The 20,520-nt window shown below is 46.2% G+C and overlaps 1 protein-coding gene and 1 pseudogene across 8 annotated transcripts in view; both read left to right on the top strand.

The window, feature by feature from the left end:
• DIXDC1 (DIX domain containing 1) overlaps positions 1-20,520 on the top strand; it is a 74,717-nt gene that overhangs the window by 30,037 nt on the left and 24,160 nt on the right. For 5 of the 7 annotated variants that reach the window (XM_082343505.1, XM_082343503.1, XM_082343504.1 and 2 more), the window contains 7 exons: positions 8-137; positions 6,030-6,155; positions 8,085-8,316; positions 9,208-9,315; positions 14,726-14,838; positions 16,236-16,384; positions 19,059-19,148. In XM_082343505.1, the coding sequence (XP_082199631.1) occupies positions 8-137; positions 6,030-6,155; positions 8,085-8,316; positions 9,208-9,315; positions 14,726-14,838; positions 16,236-16,384; positions 19,059-19,148 (948 nt within the window). Of the gene's footprint in view, positions 1-7; positions 138-6,029; positions 6,156-8,084; positions 8,317-9,207; positions 9,316-11,181; positions 12,082-14,725; positions 14,839-16,235; positions 16,385-19,058; positions 19,149-20,520 lie in introns of those variants that run through there. The other 2 variants (XM_082343507.1, XM_082343508.1) reach the window with 2 other exon arrangements.
• On the top strand, positions 689-6,022 carry LOC309606429 (Krueppel-like factor 17 pseudogene; annotated as a pseudogene). Its single transcript has one exon. The product of its transcript is annotated as a Krueppel-like factor 17 pseudogene (transcript).

The following is a 20,520-nucleotide window of genomic DNA, read 5'->3' as shown; positions in this document are numbered from 1 at the left end:
TTTCCAGCAACAGCTGCAGGCATATGTGGCCTGGGTGAACGCACAGCTGAAGAAGAGGCCAACAGTGAAGCCTGTGCAGGACCTGCGACAGGATCTCCGGGATGGGGTGATCCTGGCGTATCTCATCGAGATTGTAGGTCAGTTGGCCCTGGACTCCGATGCTAGCATAAACCAGAACATGGCCTCTTATATCCTCCATATGCCCTTCAGAGCAGATTGCTTCTTCTTTAAAATAAATGGAAATGGGACTTCCCTGGTGGTCCAGTGGTTAAGAGTCTGCACTTTCACTGCACGAGGCACAGGTTTGATCCCTGGTCGGGGAACTAAGATCCCGCATACTGCGGCCAAAACATTTTTTTTTTAAAATTTTATTTATTTATTTATTTATTTATTTATGGCTGTGTTGGGTCTTCGTTTCTGTGCGAGGGCTTTCTCTAGTTGCGGCAAGCGGGGGCCACTCTTCATCGCGGCGCGCGGGCCTCTCACTGTCGCGGCCTCTCTTGTTGCGGAGCACAGGCTCCAGACGTGCAGGCTCAGTAGATGTGGCTCATGGGCCCAGTTGCTCCGTGGCATGTGGGATCTTCCCAGACCAGGGCTCGAACCCGTGTCCCCTGCATTGGCAGGCGGATTCTCAACCACTGCGCCACCAGGGAAGCCCCAAAATTTTTTTAAAAAATAAATGAATAAAATAAATGGAAATGGAAGTAAAGAAGACTTAAGATACTTGCCCAAGGTTCCTTCATTGATTTATTGTCAGTAAACACTGTGTTCCAGGTGCCGTGTTAAGCTTTGGGAATATGATGATGAGCACAGTCTAGGCTCTCAAGAGTCTCCCAATCTAGTTGGAAAGACTGGAAAGTGAAGTCACTTCCATTAATGTACTTAGCATTCTGATGGGGCAAGTACAGATAGGAGCACATGGGGGGACACCCAACCCAGTCTTAGGGGTTGAGGGATGGCTTGCCAGAAGATTTGATGTCTAGACTGAGGCTGGAAAAGGAAGCGGTAGCCAGGCAAAAAGAAGGTGTGTTAGCAGCAAAAGGACCCCTCTACGGTATTCACTACCATGATGCTTCCCAAGAGACCTTGTTTTCTTGAAGCCCCGGAGTTGTTGCCGGTCATTCTTATTAGATGGTATCATAACCTTATTTCCATAGCATTTGTCTGTAGCTCTGTTATTATTTCTCTCACCAAAAGGTAATTATTTACTATCTATTTCTCCTGTATAGACTGAGCTCTTTAAGAGCGGTACAGTATAATTTTTTTTCTGTTTCTACAACGCCTAACCAAGTGCCAGACACCCAGTAGGTACTCAAACATTCATTGTCATGTAAGTCAGCTTACCTTACTTAGAGTCTTTGAGGGATGTGGGGTTTGCAAGTGGTATGTAAGAAGTCAGGTTTGCAACAGGCAGCCTGCCCATGAATACCTCATTCAGACAGCTCATGGATTCATTAGAGTATTCACTTATAGTGATAGTAACCATGGTAATAGTAATAGCAGCTGCTATTTATTGAACACTATCTCATTTAATTTCATTTGATCATCAACCTTTGAGAAACATAATAGCCCCATTTTCAGGAAACAAACTTAAAAGAGAATTTATAAAAATAAGTAAATTCATTGAGTACTTTATATATATATATATATGTATATGTATATATCAAGCATCGTGCTAAGCATGCTACTTTGATGGATTTATGATATGGATATGATGTAAGTAGGATTTCACCCATTTTATAGGATTTAGAAAGGTTAAGCAACTTTACAGCGTCACATAACTGTAAGTGGCAAAGCAGAGATACAAACCTAGATCTGCTTTAATTCCAAAGCTCATTTTAAACATTTAATTTTTCATTCATTTGAATAGATTATACTGGAAATATAATCAGTTAGAAAATCCAGACAACACAAGAGGATATAAAGTCGAAAGCCACTTTTCCACCTCTGTCCCCCTGCCAGCTACCTGCTCTTTCTAGAGGCAACCAGTGTTAGCAGTTTCTTGCTTTTATGTCCCAGAGGTATTCTATGCATATAACAAGCGATATGAATGTGTATTCTTGTTTTCCCCAAACCCAGGTTCTTAAATGCTGCGTTCTGTTGTGACTTGGCTATATAGAAAAATTCACAGAATTCACTGCCTTATTTCCCATTCTTTCTTTAGCCAGCCCTCACTGGGCTTTTGATACCACTACTCCCCTGAAACTGCTCTCCTCAAGGCCACAACCTCTGCCTTGTCAAATCCAGTGGCCAGGCCTCAGTCCTTGCTGTATTCAACTTAGCAGAATCTGACACAGTGGATCACTCCCTCCTCCTCCAAACACCTTCTCCCCTTGGTCTCCAGGACCCTGTGGTTTCGAGTTTTCCTCCTTCCTCACTGGCCTCTCCTGTTTGCTTTGCTGGCTTTCTCCTCCTTCCTGACCTCTAAATGTTGAAGTTCTCCTTAGAGGCTTAGACCTTAGTCCTTGTATATTCTCTATCCCTAAGTGAGCTCTTCCCAAATTTGTATCTTTAGCCCTAAGCTTTTCTAGCCCTAGCTAGCCCTAAGTTCTAGACATGAATATCAACTTCCTGTTCAACATCTCTGCTTGGATGTCTAAAATGCAGCTCTCGGGAATTCCCTGGCGGTCCAGTGGTTAGGACTTGGCGCTTTCACTGATGAGGGCCTGGGTTCAATCTCTGGTTGGGTCAAAAAAAAAAATGCAGCTCTCACTTCATGTGTCGTAATCAGAACTTTTCCTTCTCCCCACTGATCCCTCTATCCTCTGAGATTCTTCATCTGACACATCACAGTACCATTCACCCAGCTGTTAAAGCAGAACACTTAGAAGTTGTCTTTTATTATTCTCTTTTCCTCATATATCATATCCAGTCCTTCACATGTGCTGTGTGCTTTATATTAAAAATGTACCCAGGAGCTTTGCTCCGGTGTGGGTCTGGACCCTTGCGTAGTCTCGATGTGCAACCGATCCCGGGTTAAGATGGAGCAGGGAGCCAAGGGCCTGAGCCGGTGGCATGCGGCTTCACACCAGTTCACAGAGGAGACTGAGAAGTCAATGTCCATCTTGGACGTGTCTTCATCTCCTGGAAGCAGTGGAGTGCACACCTCTTGGAACCATGGCCCATCAGGTATTCAACACGTCCCTCAGTGCACAGAGCTGGAGAGGATCCCCTTGGTCTCTGCTGAGGCACCCAGGCAGAATGCCAGTGAAATGGGGCCACAGTTCAGTATGTTGCTGCCTGACCACGGTGTGAGCCCCCAAGTGACTTTCACTCCTTCCCAGATGATTTACTCAGGGAATGTCTCCTTCTCAGCCAGGAATGATGATTTTCCAGGGGCCCCAAGCAATGCCCTTAGGAGAGCCCAGTATTCCAGGGGTGGCCACGACCTTTGGTGGGAATCTAAGGATGCCCCCCAATGGGCCGCCAGTCTCACCTGCCAGTGGAATCCCAATGATGTCCCACATCAGAATGCGAACAATGCCTTATTCTGGCCTCCCAACAGTAACTTCTAACAGAGACCCTTTAACACCTAAAACATTATTGTATCCAACCGTGCCTTCCACTGAGGCCCAGGCAATGCTCCCCTCTTTGGCTCAGATGTTGCAGTCTAGAAACCCCACAACGTTGGGATGCCCCCAGCTGGATCCCATTATTGCTGGCTTTGGAATCCCAGGGCTCTTTTGTAAGCCAGCCAGTCTCCCAGGAAGACCCCTTCCTACCTAAGTAGTCTTTACCTGCTCCACGGAGAGCAGAGCAGTATTCCGGGGCCCAGGAAAGGGCTCCCAGGAGGAGATCCCCAGCTTTAAGCCCTTACCACTGCAACTGTGAGAAAAGCTTATACTAAGGGCTCCCACCTCATGAATCACCAATGCAAACACACAGGTGAAAGGCCCTGTAAATGCATGTGGGAAGCCTGTACTTGGTCCTTCTTCCGATCTGATGAACTTGGAAGACATACTCGGATACACACCAAATACCGACCACATAAATGTGACCAGTGCAGCCAACAATTCATGAGATCTGACCATCCCAGGCACCACCAAAGGACTCATATGCGGGTGCCAACATCCCCAGACCCACCGGCTGACAATGGACATATGGCTGGTCCTCCTCCTGCTCCTGGTCTTTAGGTCAATCTGCTCTTCCCCTCATTTTGACCTTTCTGCCCAGATCCTGCCTGCCTCTGACCAGCTAGTCTCTTTGGTAGGCGTAGGCTTTGATGAAGACAGAAAGATTATGAGGCAGTGTTGACGCCCATGTGAGCTCTGGATCTAGTCAGAGCTCAAAAACTGTCTTGGATGTCCTCACATCTCTGGGGCCACCTACTTTTGTGCCAAGTTCAGCCACGTGGGAAGATGGAGCAAAGTAGAGATTGGGAGCTTTATAAAAAGCTCTTTATCTTACGTCATTCCCAGCTTGAAACCCTTTAGCGACTCTCCTTTGCCTGCTGCATAAAATCCAACTTCCTTATCTTGGTCTTTGACAGTTTCCAGAGCCAAGACTATGTTCAGATTCTGAATTTACCACTTACTAGCTATGTGACCTTGGGAAAGGTCTTTGATCATTATGCCAGGTTCCCTCTTCTGGTAAAAGAAAAACAGTGTTAGACTGTCGTGAACACATCTTATGTACAAAACCAGATTCTCTCCGGCACTCACCAGCCGCATACCCAGAGTTTGTCTCCTCCCATCATTTCCAGACTTGGATGGAATGACCCCACAGGACATGGGATCTGGTATCTCAAGTAGCCACTAGCAACCCAGGAATGTGGAAGAGTTAGTGCTCCTGGGGTAACATTTGACTAATGGGAGACGGGAGAAATCCAGGTGATAAATTCCCTCTTCTTCCCTCCCTTCCCTGAACTGGTGCAAGATACCATTTCTCCCACTGGGGAGACCTCCCAAGTAGCCAGTGGACACAGCTTTTGTGCTTCTTCGAGGCTTGTCATGAAGCAGACTCATCCTGCTATCACATGGCATTACCTTCTGTTCTTCCTTGTGTTGAGTCCCTTTTTTTACTCTCAATGCCCTGTAATCACCCATATAAACATTGGTACTTTAAAAAATTAATTAATAAATTAATTAAAAATTAAAAAAAAAATGTACCCAGTATCTGACTTCTCACCTCCCAGCTTCTTCCCAAACCATCATTATCTCTTGCTTGATTGTTTTCACTTCCTTTCTAACTAATCTCCCTATTTCCTCTTCACATAATCTATGTCCACACAGAGTCAACTTTTAAAAACATAAGTCAGATCATGTAACTCCCTTACCTCAAACCCTCCGTTGGCTGTCCATTACACATAGAATAAAATTCAAGGTCTTTGCTCTTTTCCTCTGGTCCCTAAAGCTCCACATGACCTGGCCTTGCTTACTTCTCCACCTTACCCTAGGACTCGACTCCTCACTCTCTCCACTCCAGCCCTATGGTCTTGTTGCTGTTCCTCAGATAAGCTGAGCTCATTGCCACCTTGGGGTTGGGATCTGTGGATTCTCAGCCTGGAATGCTTCCTCCGCAAATCTTAACCTCTCTTACTTAATTCAAGCCGCTGCCCAAATGTGTTATCAGAGAGACCGTGATCACTCTTCTTTGTCTTTCCTCATAGTACTTATCACTACCCGAAATTATATCGAAGATTTATTTGTTATCTTGATCATCTGTCATCCCTACAGATATAAACTCTATGATGGAAGGAAAGACGAAGTCTTGGTCATTGCTGTTTCTCTGGTGCTTAGAACAGGGCCTGGCACACAGTGGGTGCTCGATGAATATTTACTGAATGAAAAAATGTACGCACAGCAATTTCACAGGCCCCTGGGAATAAATTTGAAAATCTGAAGGCCCTGCAAAAGGCTTTCATTTTCCTATTCCCCATCCAAATTACAAACACCAAGGCCTAACTCACTTGCATATTTATAGATAATCTTAGTGTTTACATCAAATATTCTCTTTCTCTGTGTCTGGCTACTATGAAACTGTGGTAGTACTGCTCCCCATAACTTCATATATTTTCTTTATTCTCACAGCAGGAGAAAAGCTGAGTGGTGTACAGCTGAGTCCCAGTAACCAGCAGGAGATGAAGAATAATGTGGAGAAAGTGTTACAGTTTGTAGCCTCCAAGAAGATTCGTATGCACCAGACTTCAGCTAAAGGTCAGTGCTTCATCCTGTCCATGGTGGGTGGGTACACTCATCTTTACCTGGTGATTGTCACCCTCAGAAGAACTATCTGTCGTGTAGCTGAGGGTTCCGAGTAGACTTGAGTAGGATTAGGCCCACGACCTCGTATCATTTTTCCATAAAGAAAATTATCCTCTTGGGACAGAGTGATTATCAAAATCCAAGTGCTTTGGAAACCTGGGTGAAGATAGAAGTTCTCTATTCATTTTAACTGAGTAAAGTTTTGCTTGAGTGTGTGTAGGAAGATTAACAGAAAAGAAATGATAAAATTGTGGTATTAATTTTAGAATGTCTTGTTTAAGTTATCAAAAATGAAGATAGATTATGTTTTTTGAGTTTTTTGAGCCACATGGCCAGAAGAGGACACCTCTCAATCCAGTCTGAGCCCAGGCTGCAGGGAAGAAATGGTGTAGGTGTCCTCAGAAGGCACAAGCTCCCAGGTCCTCTCACTGTTTCTGTAGAACCGATTATAATCTGGTTCTGTTTCAGCTTCAGTTTCTGGGCCTGATTGCCTGTGGCTCTGATGAGAATGGGGGCAGGAGGGAGCCCTCCTTTCGTGTGTTATTAGTGTTCTCTGTGTTGGGCTCATTCAGGCGGGGCAGATACTGACCATTGAGAGTGCCTGTAGAAGGTATCAATCAATCCTTTTGGAAGCCTTGCATATTTAAAAGGCTATGAAACTGAAAAATAGAATTTTACCTACTTCCTTATGTTAACCAGACCTATTATATTTTTTTCTGCCTGCATTTCTCTTTTTTTCTAGGACAAAATTTAGAATGCCATCATATCTCTAATCTGGTCCCCATGAGGAGTGGGCTTGGGGATCTGGCCCATTAAAGTCGGCTATTTTGAGGGAACACTGCCGTTCAGGACATTATTGTCTTTTACCTGGAGAAGTGCAGCAGCTTCCTAATTAGTCCCACTGCATCCATTTCTGTCCCCCTCCCCTCTGCTCTCCACACCGCAGCCAGAATGATCTTTCTAAGAGTATATATGCTCATGCCATTCCTCTGCATCTGAGGGCCCTTAGGAGAGAATCCAGAGTCCTCCCCCTGGCTTACCATGCCCTTTCTGACCTGACCTCCAGTTCATCCTTCTCCATCTTTCACCCTCTCCCCCTGAACTCTGAGCTCTGGCTATGCTGAACTGCTTTCTGTTCCTCTTCCACAACGTGTGCCGTAGAAATATAATGTGAGTCTCATACATGACTTGAATGTGTCTAATAGCCACGGTTAAAAAAAAAAAGAAAACGAAATGGTTGAAAATAATTTTAATAATATATTTCACTTAACCCAACATATCCAAAGTATTATCAGCTCAACATATAATCAGTGTAAAAAACTATTAATGAGACATTTTACATTCTATTTTTTGTACTAAGTCTCATGAGATTTTTCATTCTATTTGTGTGTGTGTGCTAGGTTAGTACTAGCACATTTCAGTTCAGACTACAGCTACCTTTTAAGTGCTCAACAGCCACATGTGGCTAGTGGCTCCCATACTGGATGGCGCAGTTCGGGTGTGTCGTGCTGTCTCACCTCTAGACCTTCATGCCTGCTGTTACGTTCTCTTGGAATACTCTTTTCCTTCCCTTCCCTCATCTGATAAACCATTAATGGTCAGTCACGTCTCAGTTTAGAACTCACTTCCTCTGGGAATCCTTCCCTGAGCCCTCTAGACTAGACAAGATGCTTCTACGCTAAGCTCCCAAAGAATCCTGTACTTCTCCTCTCATACGTTATTGTACTTTATTGTAATTGCTTTCGAGTACTCTGTCTCCCTGTTGAACACAGAGAGCTTGATTGCCTTGCTTACCTGCTCACTAGCAAATACGTAGTCACTGAATGAGTCCTCAGCTGTCTGCCTCTCTCTTAGGACCTCTCGGTCTGTTCCGATCCTCAGATATCGTGGAAGGCAACCTGAAGTCTATCATGAGGCTGGTCCTGGCCTTGGCAGCTCATTTCAAACCGGGCTCCAGCAGGACAGTGAGCCAAGGGCAGGACGCCAGAGCCCCTCTGCAGAGTCACCAGCCACACTGTGCCACTGCTGTGGCCCAGGGAGCAGCTGCCGCCCTAGCCGATGTGTGTCACGACATGTCACGGTCAGGGCGGGATGTCTTTCGATACAGACAGAGGTAAGGATGGAAATCTGGGGATGGGAACTCAGCCCACTCTGATATTTCTTCCCTTAAATGATATAGTGCAGTAAATGGAAATATCACCTAAACAGCCCACATTGCAGAAAAGAACATGGAGTGGAGGTTGGAGAGGGCGCTCCAAAAGAGAAAAAAGGCCGTTTCTTTTAGAGATGTTTATTTTGCCTTTAGTAGAAAGTAAAGGAATCGTATATGTAATTGTTTGCTTTGGTGCGCAGAATTTTATTTTATTCTTTAAAATATTCATTTATTTATTTATTTGGCTGCATCTGGTCTTAGTTGCGGCATGCGGGATCTTTTAATTGCGGCGCACGGACTCTTGGTTGCAGCCCCGCAGGCTTCTCTCTAGTTGTGGCGTGCAGGCTCTAGAGTGCATGGACTTAGTTGCCTCGCGTCATGTGTGATCTTAGTTCCCTGACCAGGGATGGAACCCGTGTCCCCTGCATTGGAAGGTGGATTCTTAACCACTGGACCACCAGGGAAGTCCCCAGAGTTTTAAATATGTGCCTTTGGCACAGTGTGTTTTCTGCACTGGGAGATATATGTGGGAGCAACATCCCGATTCATCCCTGAGTCTCCCCCTGGAGTGTATCCTAAAGGGCGGGCTGTCCTAGAGAGTCATGGCAGGAAACGCTTTGTGGGTTGTGCGTCTGCTGAGAGGGAACACGACTCTGAGGTGTTGCAGAGATTGGTGAAACTACTGGTTTTTTGTATCTGCCTTTCTTACTAGGTTTCAAGCGTCCTTAAGGCAGGGGCTTTGCCTTATTCATCTTTTTTCCCATAGTGCTCCCAAAGTGGTGTCTATCAGTACTTGTGGGGTTGACCTGAAGGACTGACACCTTCTCCTTTGCTGGTGCCCTCTGCCTTTAGGAACAGCAGCGTGGATGAGGAGATTGAGAACCCATGCTGGAGCGTGCGAGCCCTGGTGCAGCAGTATGAAGGGCAGCAAAGGTCCCCGTCCGAGTCCAGCTGCTCCAGGTAACTGTGGCCTCAGATTCTTCACCACTACAGTCCTCCCTACGAGCTGAATTGTGGGGATGCTTAGGGTTGTCAGCGTCAGGTAGTAATGCAACAGGCAATAAGGCACTGAAGCCCTTCCTCTTTCCCTCAGTCTATGTTTGGCGTTAAAGGGGTAGCCCTCAGCACTGTCTGTGGTTTTGTGCTGACAGGAGGGGTAGGCTGGGATGCTTGTGAATTTCCTACATACCAGTGCCACTGCTTCGCTGTGTCCACATGGGGGCGTGACTGGGACCTGCTAGGGCCCAGCCCGATGGTTCTGATATTTGCATATCAGCTGCCAGTGTTTATGAGAGCCAGTTCCATTGCACTGTCTTTGTGCCTGAGTCTGACTCTTAAGTTATGGCCTGAGAAGGCTGTATAAAGTTCATAACAAGAGAAAATGAGCAGAGTTGTCTTAGAGCCTTTAGAATGTTCCCAGCTTTCATTTACAGGGCTGGGAATTGTGGCTGATTAGTACACATTTGAGTGGGCTAACAATGTGTGTGACTCTAGCTGAAAAATGTTGTCTATATCCCTTAGAGCCAAATGCAGAGACCAGAACAGGACACAGTGCTCTAATAAAAGCCTGATCAATGCCAAGTATAGTGGCAGAAAAAGATTACTTTCCTGGCTCATGTAAATCATGCTCCTATAAACACATCCCCAGATCATGTTAGCTTATTTACTAACTTCATTTCATTGCTGAATCATATTTAATTTATGCTCTTATAACCTTTTCTCTCTTACCTCAACCCAGGGTTAGTCTGTTCTAGTTCAGCCTAATTGTTCTTTGTCTAATATGTATGTATTTTATGTGTTTGTTTTCTTCCTTCTATTTATTTTCCTAATAAAATTCCATCTCAGTTTGATGGACCATTTTCTAATTTGCTGAGGTCACATGGAATTCTCTCCATCATTTTAATATACTGGTAACTTTGCTCGACTTTAATTTTCACATTTAATAGTTGTGGTTTTTTATTTTTAAAATTCACATGACATTAAATTAACCATTAATCATCTTAAAGTGTACAATTCAGTGGTATGTAGTACCTTCATTAATATTGTGCAACCGTCACTTCTATCCAGTCCAAAGAGATTTTCATCACCCCAAAAGGAAACCTTGTACCCATTAAGCAATAGATGTGCTTTTATTGAGGATCTAAACCATTTCTTCCTTGCTTGCTGCTTGGACTATCACTTGGTGCAGAATCAAAGGAGATTTCATTGTACAATGAGATCTGTTGCTTCCTGCATGGCTTCAGGCCTTTTACTTTTCTGTGCCTGATAGTGCTTTCCAGAGTTAGAGAGAGAAAAAAAGAGTCTGGATTTTTTCCTGAGAGCACCTGCTTTGCTGCTGTCTGGCAGAACTCAGACTGGGAGCAGGGGTACGAGACCGTGTGAATTAGGGGCCATTGGAAATCAGGCTTCAGTGGGCCGACAGTGACAGTTTTCTAGGCGAGGGGTCAGAGAATAGTTTGCTTTTCTCTTTCTCTCCTTCCTGATTTGGTCGTTTTCTTCTGAGCCAAGCTCTCACCTCTTTGGGATGCTCAGTCAGCACGCTGGGACCCAGAAGGCTCTGGCACATTCTGCCCCACTCCCCCCCCCTCCGCCAGCCCCCACTCAGGGGGAGTCCACCTAATGTCTAAGTGATCCATGAAGGCCAGGAGATCCCTGGTATGTGATTCAGAACGGGGAGTGGTTCAGAAGATAGGAAAGATAGGCCCTTATGTCCAATCCCCTCCCCCTGCTCCTTGAGAGACATCCTGGCAAAGCCCTGCCCGACTGCCCGCCTGTTGCTTCGTAGACCTGTAGACCTCGGGCCAGCCTCTCACCATATCCAAGCAAAACGATCCTTAGTTGGGAAAAAAGAACACATGAAACGCTCGAGGGGACGGTGCGGGGAGACAGGCGTTCGGCGGGTTTCCGGGGGAGCCCCCTCCCACGAGGAGCCGGGTTAGACCCACCCCGACCTCCGTGCCCACGAAGGCAGGGTTCAGAGCGGAGAAGGCACCGCTATCAGTTCTGGGCTTCTCCAGACCGGGACCACAGACCCCTCCCTCTGCCGACCGGCGGCCTCTCCGGTGCCTCGCCAGGGGCTCCCGCTGGGCCCCGCAGCCCCGCCCCGCTCTGCCGGGAGCTCAGTCGGCCGGCCGAGCGCCAGCCTGGGTCCGAGCCCGGCGCTGCCTGGCCGCAAGTGACAGCCTGGGAAGCGGGGGAGGGCGTCGGGAGGGTGGGACCGGGGAGGCGGTGCGGAGCTGGGATCGCCGCCCGCCGCCCGCCGCCCGCCCGGGACTCGACCGCGCAGCCGGATCTGCGGGCAGCCTTTCTCCGGTGGGTCGGAGATGGGTTGAAATGCCTGCGCCCGGGGGCACGTCCGGAGCCGCGCGGCCGCGGAGACCACGATGCCGCTGCCGGAGACCCGCAGCCTGCGAGGGGAGGCGGCTTCCGCCGAGGCCGGGCCGCTGCAGTGTCTGAGCTGCCGGGACAGCGCGCCTCAGAGCCGGGAGCATCCCCGTCCCTGGGGCCGCGACGCCTGCTCCTCTGTCCTCCCTCCTCCCTCTCGGGACCGGGGCGAGCGGCTCTGGTAGTCGGCCTGCCCGTGGAGTCGTTCTTCGGGCCTCAGCGCGGGGAGGCATGCCCGAATTGGGGAGCGCTGTGACTTTCAGCCTCCCACTTCACCCCGGGAAGCCGACTTGCTGAAGCCGGAGCCACGAGGGGGACCATGGGAGGGACGCAAGTCAAATGGTGAGGTGAAGCCACTTTGGCTTTGGAGGTGGGAGGCGTGGGTGGCAGCAGGGCCAGGACTGGAGGATGCTGTTGGCCAGAGACAGGCGGGGATCGGTGGGGGCGCCCTACTGGGGAGAACAGGCTGCTGGCCTGGGATTGTCACTGTAAAATACAGTGGGTTTAGGAAGCTGCAACCAGCATAGGGGAAGGAGTGGCCCTTGACCCTGTCTGGTCTCTACTGAAGGAGGCACTTCAGGACGGAACAGAACTCATATTGCCTAGTACCCGTTTTTTTAAAAAAATTGATTTGACTCTAATTTGAAGGTAGCTCTTCTGGGAGATTGTTTGTCTGATAAGATTGGAGAGATGTTAGACCTGTGGGAATTAATAATGTATCAGTCAGACCCAGTTTGTAATCACTTGTTCCCTGACTTGACAGGATTATGATGGCAAGTAGGAAATTACTTGTTTTATAAAATAGTGTTTTAAAGCTAATCAGGGAGAGCCTAAATCATATAATTAATTAGCATTAAAATACTTTTGTCTGACTTGAGGCGGAGGATTTAGTGTACCATCCTCATCCGTGAGGTTCTTCTTGGGGAGGCGGCAAGATGCCTGCTCTGACATGTGCCTCGGATTTTTCTTCCTCAGATCCTTTACCTTTTGACTTGGCCAGTTAGTTTCATGGTTCTACCTCTCTGTGGCCTCACACACTGGCAGCCCCAATTCAAGAAAGAGAAATGTTGTTTTCCTTTGGCTGCTCTGCCACTCCCCCAGTGGGGCTGGATATGCAGATATCCGCCTCTTTCTGCCCTTATATGGGAGACAGCTCACTTGGGAGGGAGCCGGTGGAGCTGAGCATGCGTCTCTGCTTTTAGGAAAGCATTTTTCTGCCTGCATCCTAGGTTCACACCACCCCTCCCACCCCCCCCACCCCCTTCGTCTCACACATACCCACACTTAGTGGTCCAGCTAAATGCAGGCAAGGGAACATGTCAGCCATAACACCTTGTCAGCTGAGAAAGTGTTGTCTTATCATTTCTCAAAGAGGAACAGCTGGTGCAGACCTCTTTCTGCACTTGGATCCCCATTTCTATAAGAAGGTGGATGCTGAGGCCTGAACAGTCATAAATCTGTTCTTATGAATGACATAGTACCCTTAGACTAATGCTTTTCCAGCAGCTAATGCATGTTGGCCTGGAAGTCAGATTGCCTAAGTGGTGAAAGATGGATAAGAGAGTTCTATAAAGCAATTACCTTTTCTAAATACCACTTCTTGCCTCTCTCCACCCATCTTGCCTGTTTGGGTTGTAGATCTATAGATATGGTTAACCAACTTTTTTTTAATTTGAAGAAGCAAAAAACTAAAATTTTTTCTGTGGTTCTAATAAGGATGAGGGTGTGTTCCTGGTTGAGGTCATTCCCACCAAAGCCCAAAACTCTGGACAACGAGGAGGTTGAGACACTAGTCCTCAGGCTGCTTCAGAGATTTTTGAAATCTCTTGCTAACTCCACTGTGCTTGGCTCTTGTTTTTAGTGGTTTCTAGGCAGATGAAATGTTAACTCCTGATCGTGGCTGGGAGGATTAGCCTGGGAGACTTCAGGGGCACATTAAGTGGGTCAATGAATCCAAGACACTTTCACTGTTGTCTGGGTGATGGATTTGGAAAGAATTCCTGAGAGGGGGCTGGGTGTGCAGACCCCACAACCCCTGAGACTGTTTCAGTGCTGATGTTCTCAAGGTGTGGTGCAAAGAAAGATGGCTCTTCAGATGGAAGCATCAGCAACATTCCCATCGTGTCCTGTAGATTTGCTTCTGGAGATTTAAAATTCTGCTTCCCTAAAAATGCAAACAGTTCCTTCCAAGGCTAGTAGTTATACTAGAATTTAAGAATTGTTGCAAGGTTTCTGATGACAGTTTGAAAACAGTGTGGCAGAGATATGAATAACTCCTTGATGGCAGTAAATCAAGTAAACCTTTACCATCCCCTAGCAGGTCTTTTCCCCTTTTGACATATTATCCTTTTCTGTATCATGTCCTAGCTTTGTTGATATGTCACTGCTCCTTTACCCAGCCTGGCACTGTCCACACTCCAGCAGTTTCTCCCCTCTGAGGCACCCTCCACACCGTCCCCTACTTTGGGATCAGCCCAGAGCTGATCTGCCATTATTACTCTGCTGTTATTGCATGTGTCAGTGAAAGATCAGCATATTGGAAATAGATTTTCCTTCCAGCTCCCAAAGCTGCTAAAACACATACTACATCAGCCCCTGAACTTGGGCCCAGGGATGATGGTGGAGGAGGTGGTGGTTAAGTAAAAAAGAAAAACAAAAAGCCAAACCAAACAAGACTTAGAGTTCTTTAAAATGCTAGATTATCCATCCTTCTGGTAAATCTCTTCTCAGTGAGTTAGGCTTAAAAGCAGCCTTGTTGTGGAAAAGACTTCCTGGGACTGGGTCATTCATTCATTCAATATTCATTTCATTCATTTAACCATCTCATCGTTCATTCAACAAACATTTGTTCTTGCTGTGGGCCAGGCACCGTGTCAGGCAGTAGGAGTTAGATGAATAAGAATACGTTTCTGGGATAAATTAGGAAAGCTGGCTTCTAAACAACGGTTCGCAATAATTGTTTCTCTTTCTTTTCTTTCCGTCACAGCCTGACTTCCCCCAGTCCTATCCACAGTGCAAAGAGTGACTCCATTATAACCCAGTCAGAGGAGAAGGCAGATTTCGTGATTATTCCCTCTGAAGGAATAGAGAACAAAACAGGTACTATTTCTCAGCCTGCCTGCGTTGGCTCAAGGAAGAGCTTCAAGAGTGTGGGAGTCCTGACTGTCTCCTTGGCCTTCTCCCTCCACATTCTGTGCATGCAGGGTCCACTCTAGAGAGCTCTAATGCTTTGTAGGCAGTGAATGTTGTATCCTCTCATAGATTGTCACTTCTGATGTCCTAGCTGTCAAATATCCTGCAGCAGTGTAGACAGGCTGTTCATTAGCCGGCTGCCTATGAGTTAGGAGATGACTTTGAAACAGGCAGAAGCCTACTCAAGTTAACAGTTTTTATTATTTCTGTGTTATGCAAATAATTTCAGTGCTTCTTTAACTTAAATTGGGGCCAGGAATATATAGTAGCAGGTGAGGCGTCTGTGAGAACATACAGCACAGAGCAGGTCTGCCTCATGTTTGGTATAAAGGCTACAGAAAGGACCACAGAGTTCCCTTTGTGTAGACTTCTTCCTCTGTCTCGGTCAATCTTTTTCTTATATTAAACACAGAGGAGAGCATGGAAGAAGCAAAGCACAAGACTTAGAGTTTTATTTGCTTGTAAGGGATATAATGAAACTGAAGCCCTCTGAAGGAAAACTGGAATTAAATTCTTCCTTATTCCATTTCCCATCTAGCCCTGGCATTAGTACTAAAAAGTCAGTCTTGTTCCTGAGTCAGAAATTCCTGGCACCCTGGGGAGGGAGAGGGAGGCCTTTACAGAGTGCTTGCTCTGAACCAGCTACCACGGGCCCTGCACATAGGTTACCTCATTTAGTCACACAACAACCCAGAGGGATTATACTTATCATATTCATTCTTATGAACGAAATCAGAGCAAAGAGACTGTAAAGATAGGGAAATAAAACCAGAGAGAGAGAGAGAGAGATGAAACACTTTGTACAAGTATGGTTTGTTTCCTTTGTGACTCACACAATGTTATATGTGAAAGGGGTTCAGTCATAGCAGAATGGTTAAAGGAATTTGAGTTGAGGTCTTCCCTCTGAAGCTCCAGAGCAACCAACAGGAATTTTGTTTTCATTGCCTCTGACAGCTTCTCCCTTTGTAGCTGGCAGGATCAAGCTCTAGGAATGCCAGTTCTAGAGAATTAAGAGTAAAATCTGTCCCATACCAAGATTCCCAGGGAGTCTTATTGCTTCCTTAAGGTTCGAAAGAGGATGGATCTCCCCAACCGAGTAAGCGTCACTCCGTGAGCCTGGAGTCAGTCAATGGCCAGTTCTTTCTGTCTCACAACCCCACCTGGTGGAGAGTCCAGTCCGTGCAGTGAGAGCAGGTTCAGCAGGCAGGTGACCTGGCCCTGTGAACACACAAGACTGTGACTGCTTTCTGCCTGCAACTCAGTTTCCTTCAACATGAACTGTACTCCCTCCTTTCCTCTTGTAGAGGAGACAGACTCTCCATTATCCCGGGACTGGAGACAAGGCAGCCCCCGGCCCTATCTGGAGGCTTCATGGGAAGAACAGCTGTTGGAACAACAAGAACATTTGGAAAAAGAAATGGAGGAAGCCAAGAAAATGATATCAGGATTACAGGTAGCTCTTTCCCTCATAGTTTGTCTTTGGTGCACCAATTTTTTTCTTTTTTTTTTTTTCTTGGCTATGCTGCACGGCTTGTGGGATCTTAGTTCCCCGACCAGGAATTGAACCCCGGCCACGGCAGTGAAAGCGCTGAATCCTAACCACTGGACCACCAGGGAATTCCTGCACCAATTGTTTATTATTTTTAAGTCACTAGGATCAGTTGAAAGTAAACTGACTCAGTTATGTATGAGGTCAGAATTGGGGAGTTTACATAGAGGGAGTAGTGCACGAAGAGCAGAAAATCCCTTACAAGGGGGTATGGGCCTTAAATGGGCCTCAGGGACTCTTGTTGACAGCATAGCTGTTAGGAGTTCTGCAAGCATGGGAGCCATATCCACCGTTACCGAACATCTACTCTGGCTCTCTGCTTTGTGGGTGGGTTTCTCCCCTGTCTGCAGCCGCAGACCTGCAATGGCAGCTTTCACCAAAGAATGGCATTGTGAAGAGTCAGGATTTTCTCCTAGGAATTCACCATCAGGAAGGCTGTAAATGCCAGTAATGCTGCAGGTCTCTGCCTGGTCTAGCTAAGGGATTTAGCTCACTCTTAGTGCATTTGTAAGTGGACGCCAAGGCATAATGATCAGGTAGAAGAGCAACAAAGCCCTTCAGTTTTTCCAATACCTTCAGTGCCAGCAAATCTCCCCCAGAGGCCAACTGACCCACTTGACTTAGTTCCTACCCTGAATGACCCCCCTCAATCCTCCGTCTTTGTGTGTCTGTCCCTGTTTGGGGGAGCCCTTATAGCGTTCTGATGACCCTGAAATTGCCTAGGAATATTCCTTTCTGTTTGTGCTGGGAACTGCACTGCTTCTGAATTGTCAAATATTTATGGACACGTAAACAAAGCCCACATTATGTGAGTGGCTCTGGCAGCCCGCAGGCGGTGGAGGGCGTACTCCCAGCCAGCCAGCAACAGGGTGGGGACACAAAGCGTTCCTAAAGAAGAAGGGAGATTCGTGCAGTGGTAAAACAATTTGCATAATGTATGCCTCAGGAACCGAGAGGGGTTGGAGGAACGTTTACTGCCTAAACATTCCCAAGGAGGTTGTGGCTCTTCCCTCATTTGCTCTGTGTTTTTAAATGTCTGCCTTCTGGTTCCCTTCTCTATCCCTCCAATAAGGAATGGTTTAGTTAATGGAATGGTTTTTTTGTGCTGTCCTTTAATAGGAAGGATTAAAGCATGGAGAATTTTGGGATTGTACTCAACCAGGTTTTTCCCAGGATAATTTCATTGTATGAACATAGATATCCATCAATTTGGTTTTCAGTTTGGTTTGCATTTTTCAGTCTGAGAGAAATCCCATAGCGGATTAGACAGAAAAAGAAGAGAATCAACGGGCAGAAAGTCAGCATCCTAATATTCCCTGCAAACAGAGGAGTTTTAATTCACAGCCACAGGATCACAATGAGAATTCAGTTCCATTACAGAATACAATGGGGCTCACAGCATCCACTGGGCTTCTTAACTCTTTCAGTGATGAACAAGTTGCATGCTGAGCCAAGTCCAGGATTTCTGACTTGTTAGTGTATGTTATTAGAGCCCGGTGAACACTTTGCCCTTAGAGTCTGTATTTCTGTAGTGTCGTTCTCCCCAGGTCCCTGCCACAACTCCATGGGATAACCAAATTCATTCACTTGCTAAAATTGTATTATTAATTAGTACTTGGTAGACTTGGTAGTGGGTGGATCTTAAAATGATTTTATATACCAACATTTATGATGTAATTTATGTTATATTTATTGAAACAAGATTTAACCTCTGTATCTCTTCTCTTTGGATTGGATTGAGAAAAAATCGGGATACAAAATGGTGCTAGATTTTTAAATCTTTCACTGAGCCCGTAGGTCTTGTACCTACCTGCAGGAGTAGATCCAAGTTTTGTGGGTCCTAAAGTATACCATTTGGGGGGCCTTCTTTAAGAATTAAGATTACAGATTATGACTACAATGTTAGCTATAGGACGCTGGGAGGGGCAGGACTGGGAAGGCACCCTGAGGTTTGAGCTTCCTTAGCCTCAGGGGTAAATCTTCATCACCCACCACCCCACCGCCAATATTCTAATGAAAACAAAGCCTGGTGTGAGGCCTTGAAATAAATAGGGACACCTTCCGCAAATACGCTTTCCTTCTTGTTCTATCCAGGTTGCCCTAGGGAGCAAAAATGAAGAATTATTAAACCAAACAAGAATCAAACAAACCCAAGTCCAAGCTCTAAGTGTATTCCAAATAATTCCTTATAATAAACTTTTCTATGCCAGGACAATTCTACACTGTTTTTAGTTCAGTTTCCAGCTGGTAAAATTCAGCTTGAACAGCTCTGGTTTGAAATGTCACTTCTGAAAGGAAAGTTTATTTTCAGAATTTTTTTCTGGGGCCAAGGAGCCTTGGAGCAGAGGATTCAGGTGTATCCAGAGAGGTGAAAGAGGCCTGGAGCACCTTCCGGACAAAAGCACTCCAGACAGATTCAAGATGAGCAGTTGGAAGTATCTATGGGTCCACAGTTACCAGGGAGATTTCTAGAGGAAGCCCAGTTGTAGTTTCATTTTGGGATGAGCTTACCAAGGCCAACTCTAGACTCCATCATCTAATGGGAGTTAAGTTTCTTTCTGCCTTTGTGGTTGTCCAGGCCTTACTGCTCAATGGATCCTTACCCGAAGATGAACAGGAGAGGCCCTTGGCCCTCTGTGAACCAGGAGTCAATCCCGAGGAACAATTGGTGAGCTCCTTCTTTTGTGACTGGACACTGAATAATCTGGTTTGAGTGTTTGATTTATTTGTGGCATTGGACACTCATCTGTGCCCTCTTAAAATGCTCTCTTCCCTGACTTCAACTATTCTGGTTTTCCTCATATATGTTTGACTACTCTTCCTTTCTCCCACAAATATTTATTGTGTGCTATGTCCCAGACACTGTTTCAAAGAGCCAGAGACACTTGAAGGACAGATCAGACCTCAGACCCTCTCCTCGTGGAGTCTACATTCATGTCCCTGTCGACTGATAAAAAATGCACAACCTAAAAGTCAAGGCTTATGTTTTATTCGGTGAGGACTTAAGGACAAAACAGAGAACTTAAGCCCAGGACACAGCATCTCAGATAACTCTGAGAGACTGCTCCGAAAAGGAAGGGGGGAAGCCAGGATATATAGGAGTTTTTGCAACAAAAACAGGTAGTCAGAACATCAAAAGATTACTCTTAATAAAAGAAAACCAGGTATTTCAAGGAATTTAGCGCTTTTCTATGTATGGGAAGATGCAAGAGTCTGGGCTCACTGAAGTCGTTCCTCTGATGTGCACCTCAGCTATCTGGGGCCAGGATCCTGTGCTTTCTCATCCTGAGTCTCCTCAGAGGTGGCTGCAGCAGTTGACTGCTAGATGCGGGCATTCTTTGTTTCCACCCTGAGTTCCCTCAGGGCTCACCGCCCGGGCCATTGTCCTGCGGTGGCTTGATGGCTGTCTTTATTTATTGATTTGGCAGGTGGCATTCTTAGTTCACATCCCCTTTGAAGCTTCTCTTTTTCTGCCTGTGCCTTAAATGTTGCTGCTCCTCAGGGTTCCACTCTGGGCCCTCTTCTGTCTTGTCCATTCACCTGGGTAATACCTGCTGCCATGGCTTCACTTGCTTTCCACCTGTCTCATATGTTGCCTCTCAAATATTTATTTCTAGCCTAGCTCTCTCCATGGAGTTCTACATTTATAAATGTAACATGCACCTGCCTGTTGATTATCTCCACTATACGCCCCATAAGCATCTCAATTTCAATGAGTCCTAAATTAAATACCTTTCTCTTCCTTCTCTCCCCACCCCCAAAACTACTTGTCTTTTAGGTTTCTGTTCTTTATCACTATCCATCTACCCAAATACCTGAAACAAATCTGAATCTCGTCCTGGAATCCTTTGCGGCCCTTCCCTCTATATCCAGTTAGTCACCAAGTTTTTCAGTATACTTTTAAAATATCTTCATCCAGTTTTCTCCATCCTCACAGCTACTACTTTAATTTCAGGCCTCCATCCAGTATTCCGGTGGCCTTCTAACTGTTTTTCCTGATTCCTCTCCTGTCCTCCTCTAATTCATTTTCCATAAAACAG

This window comes from Balaenoptera borealis (genome assembly GCF_965194805.1).
Source record: "Balaenoptera borealis genome assembly, chromosome: 11".
NCBI classification, from domain to species: domain Eukaryota; kingdom Metazoa; phylum Chordata; class Mammalia; order Artiodactyla; family Balaenopteridae; genus Balaenoptera; species Balaenoptera borealis.
This window is presented reverse-complemented; position numbering and strand designations above follow the sequence as displayed.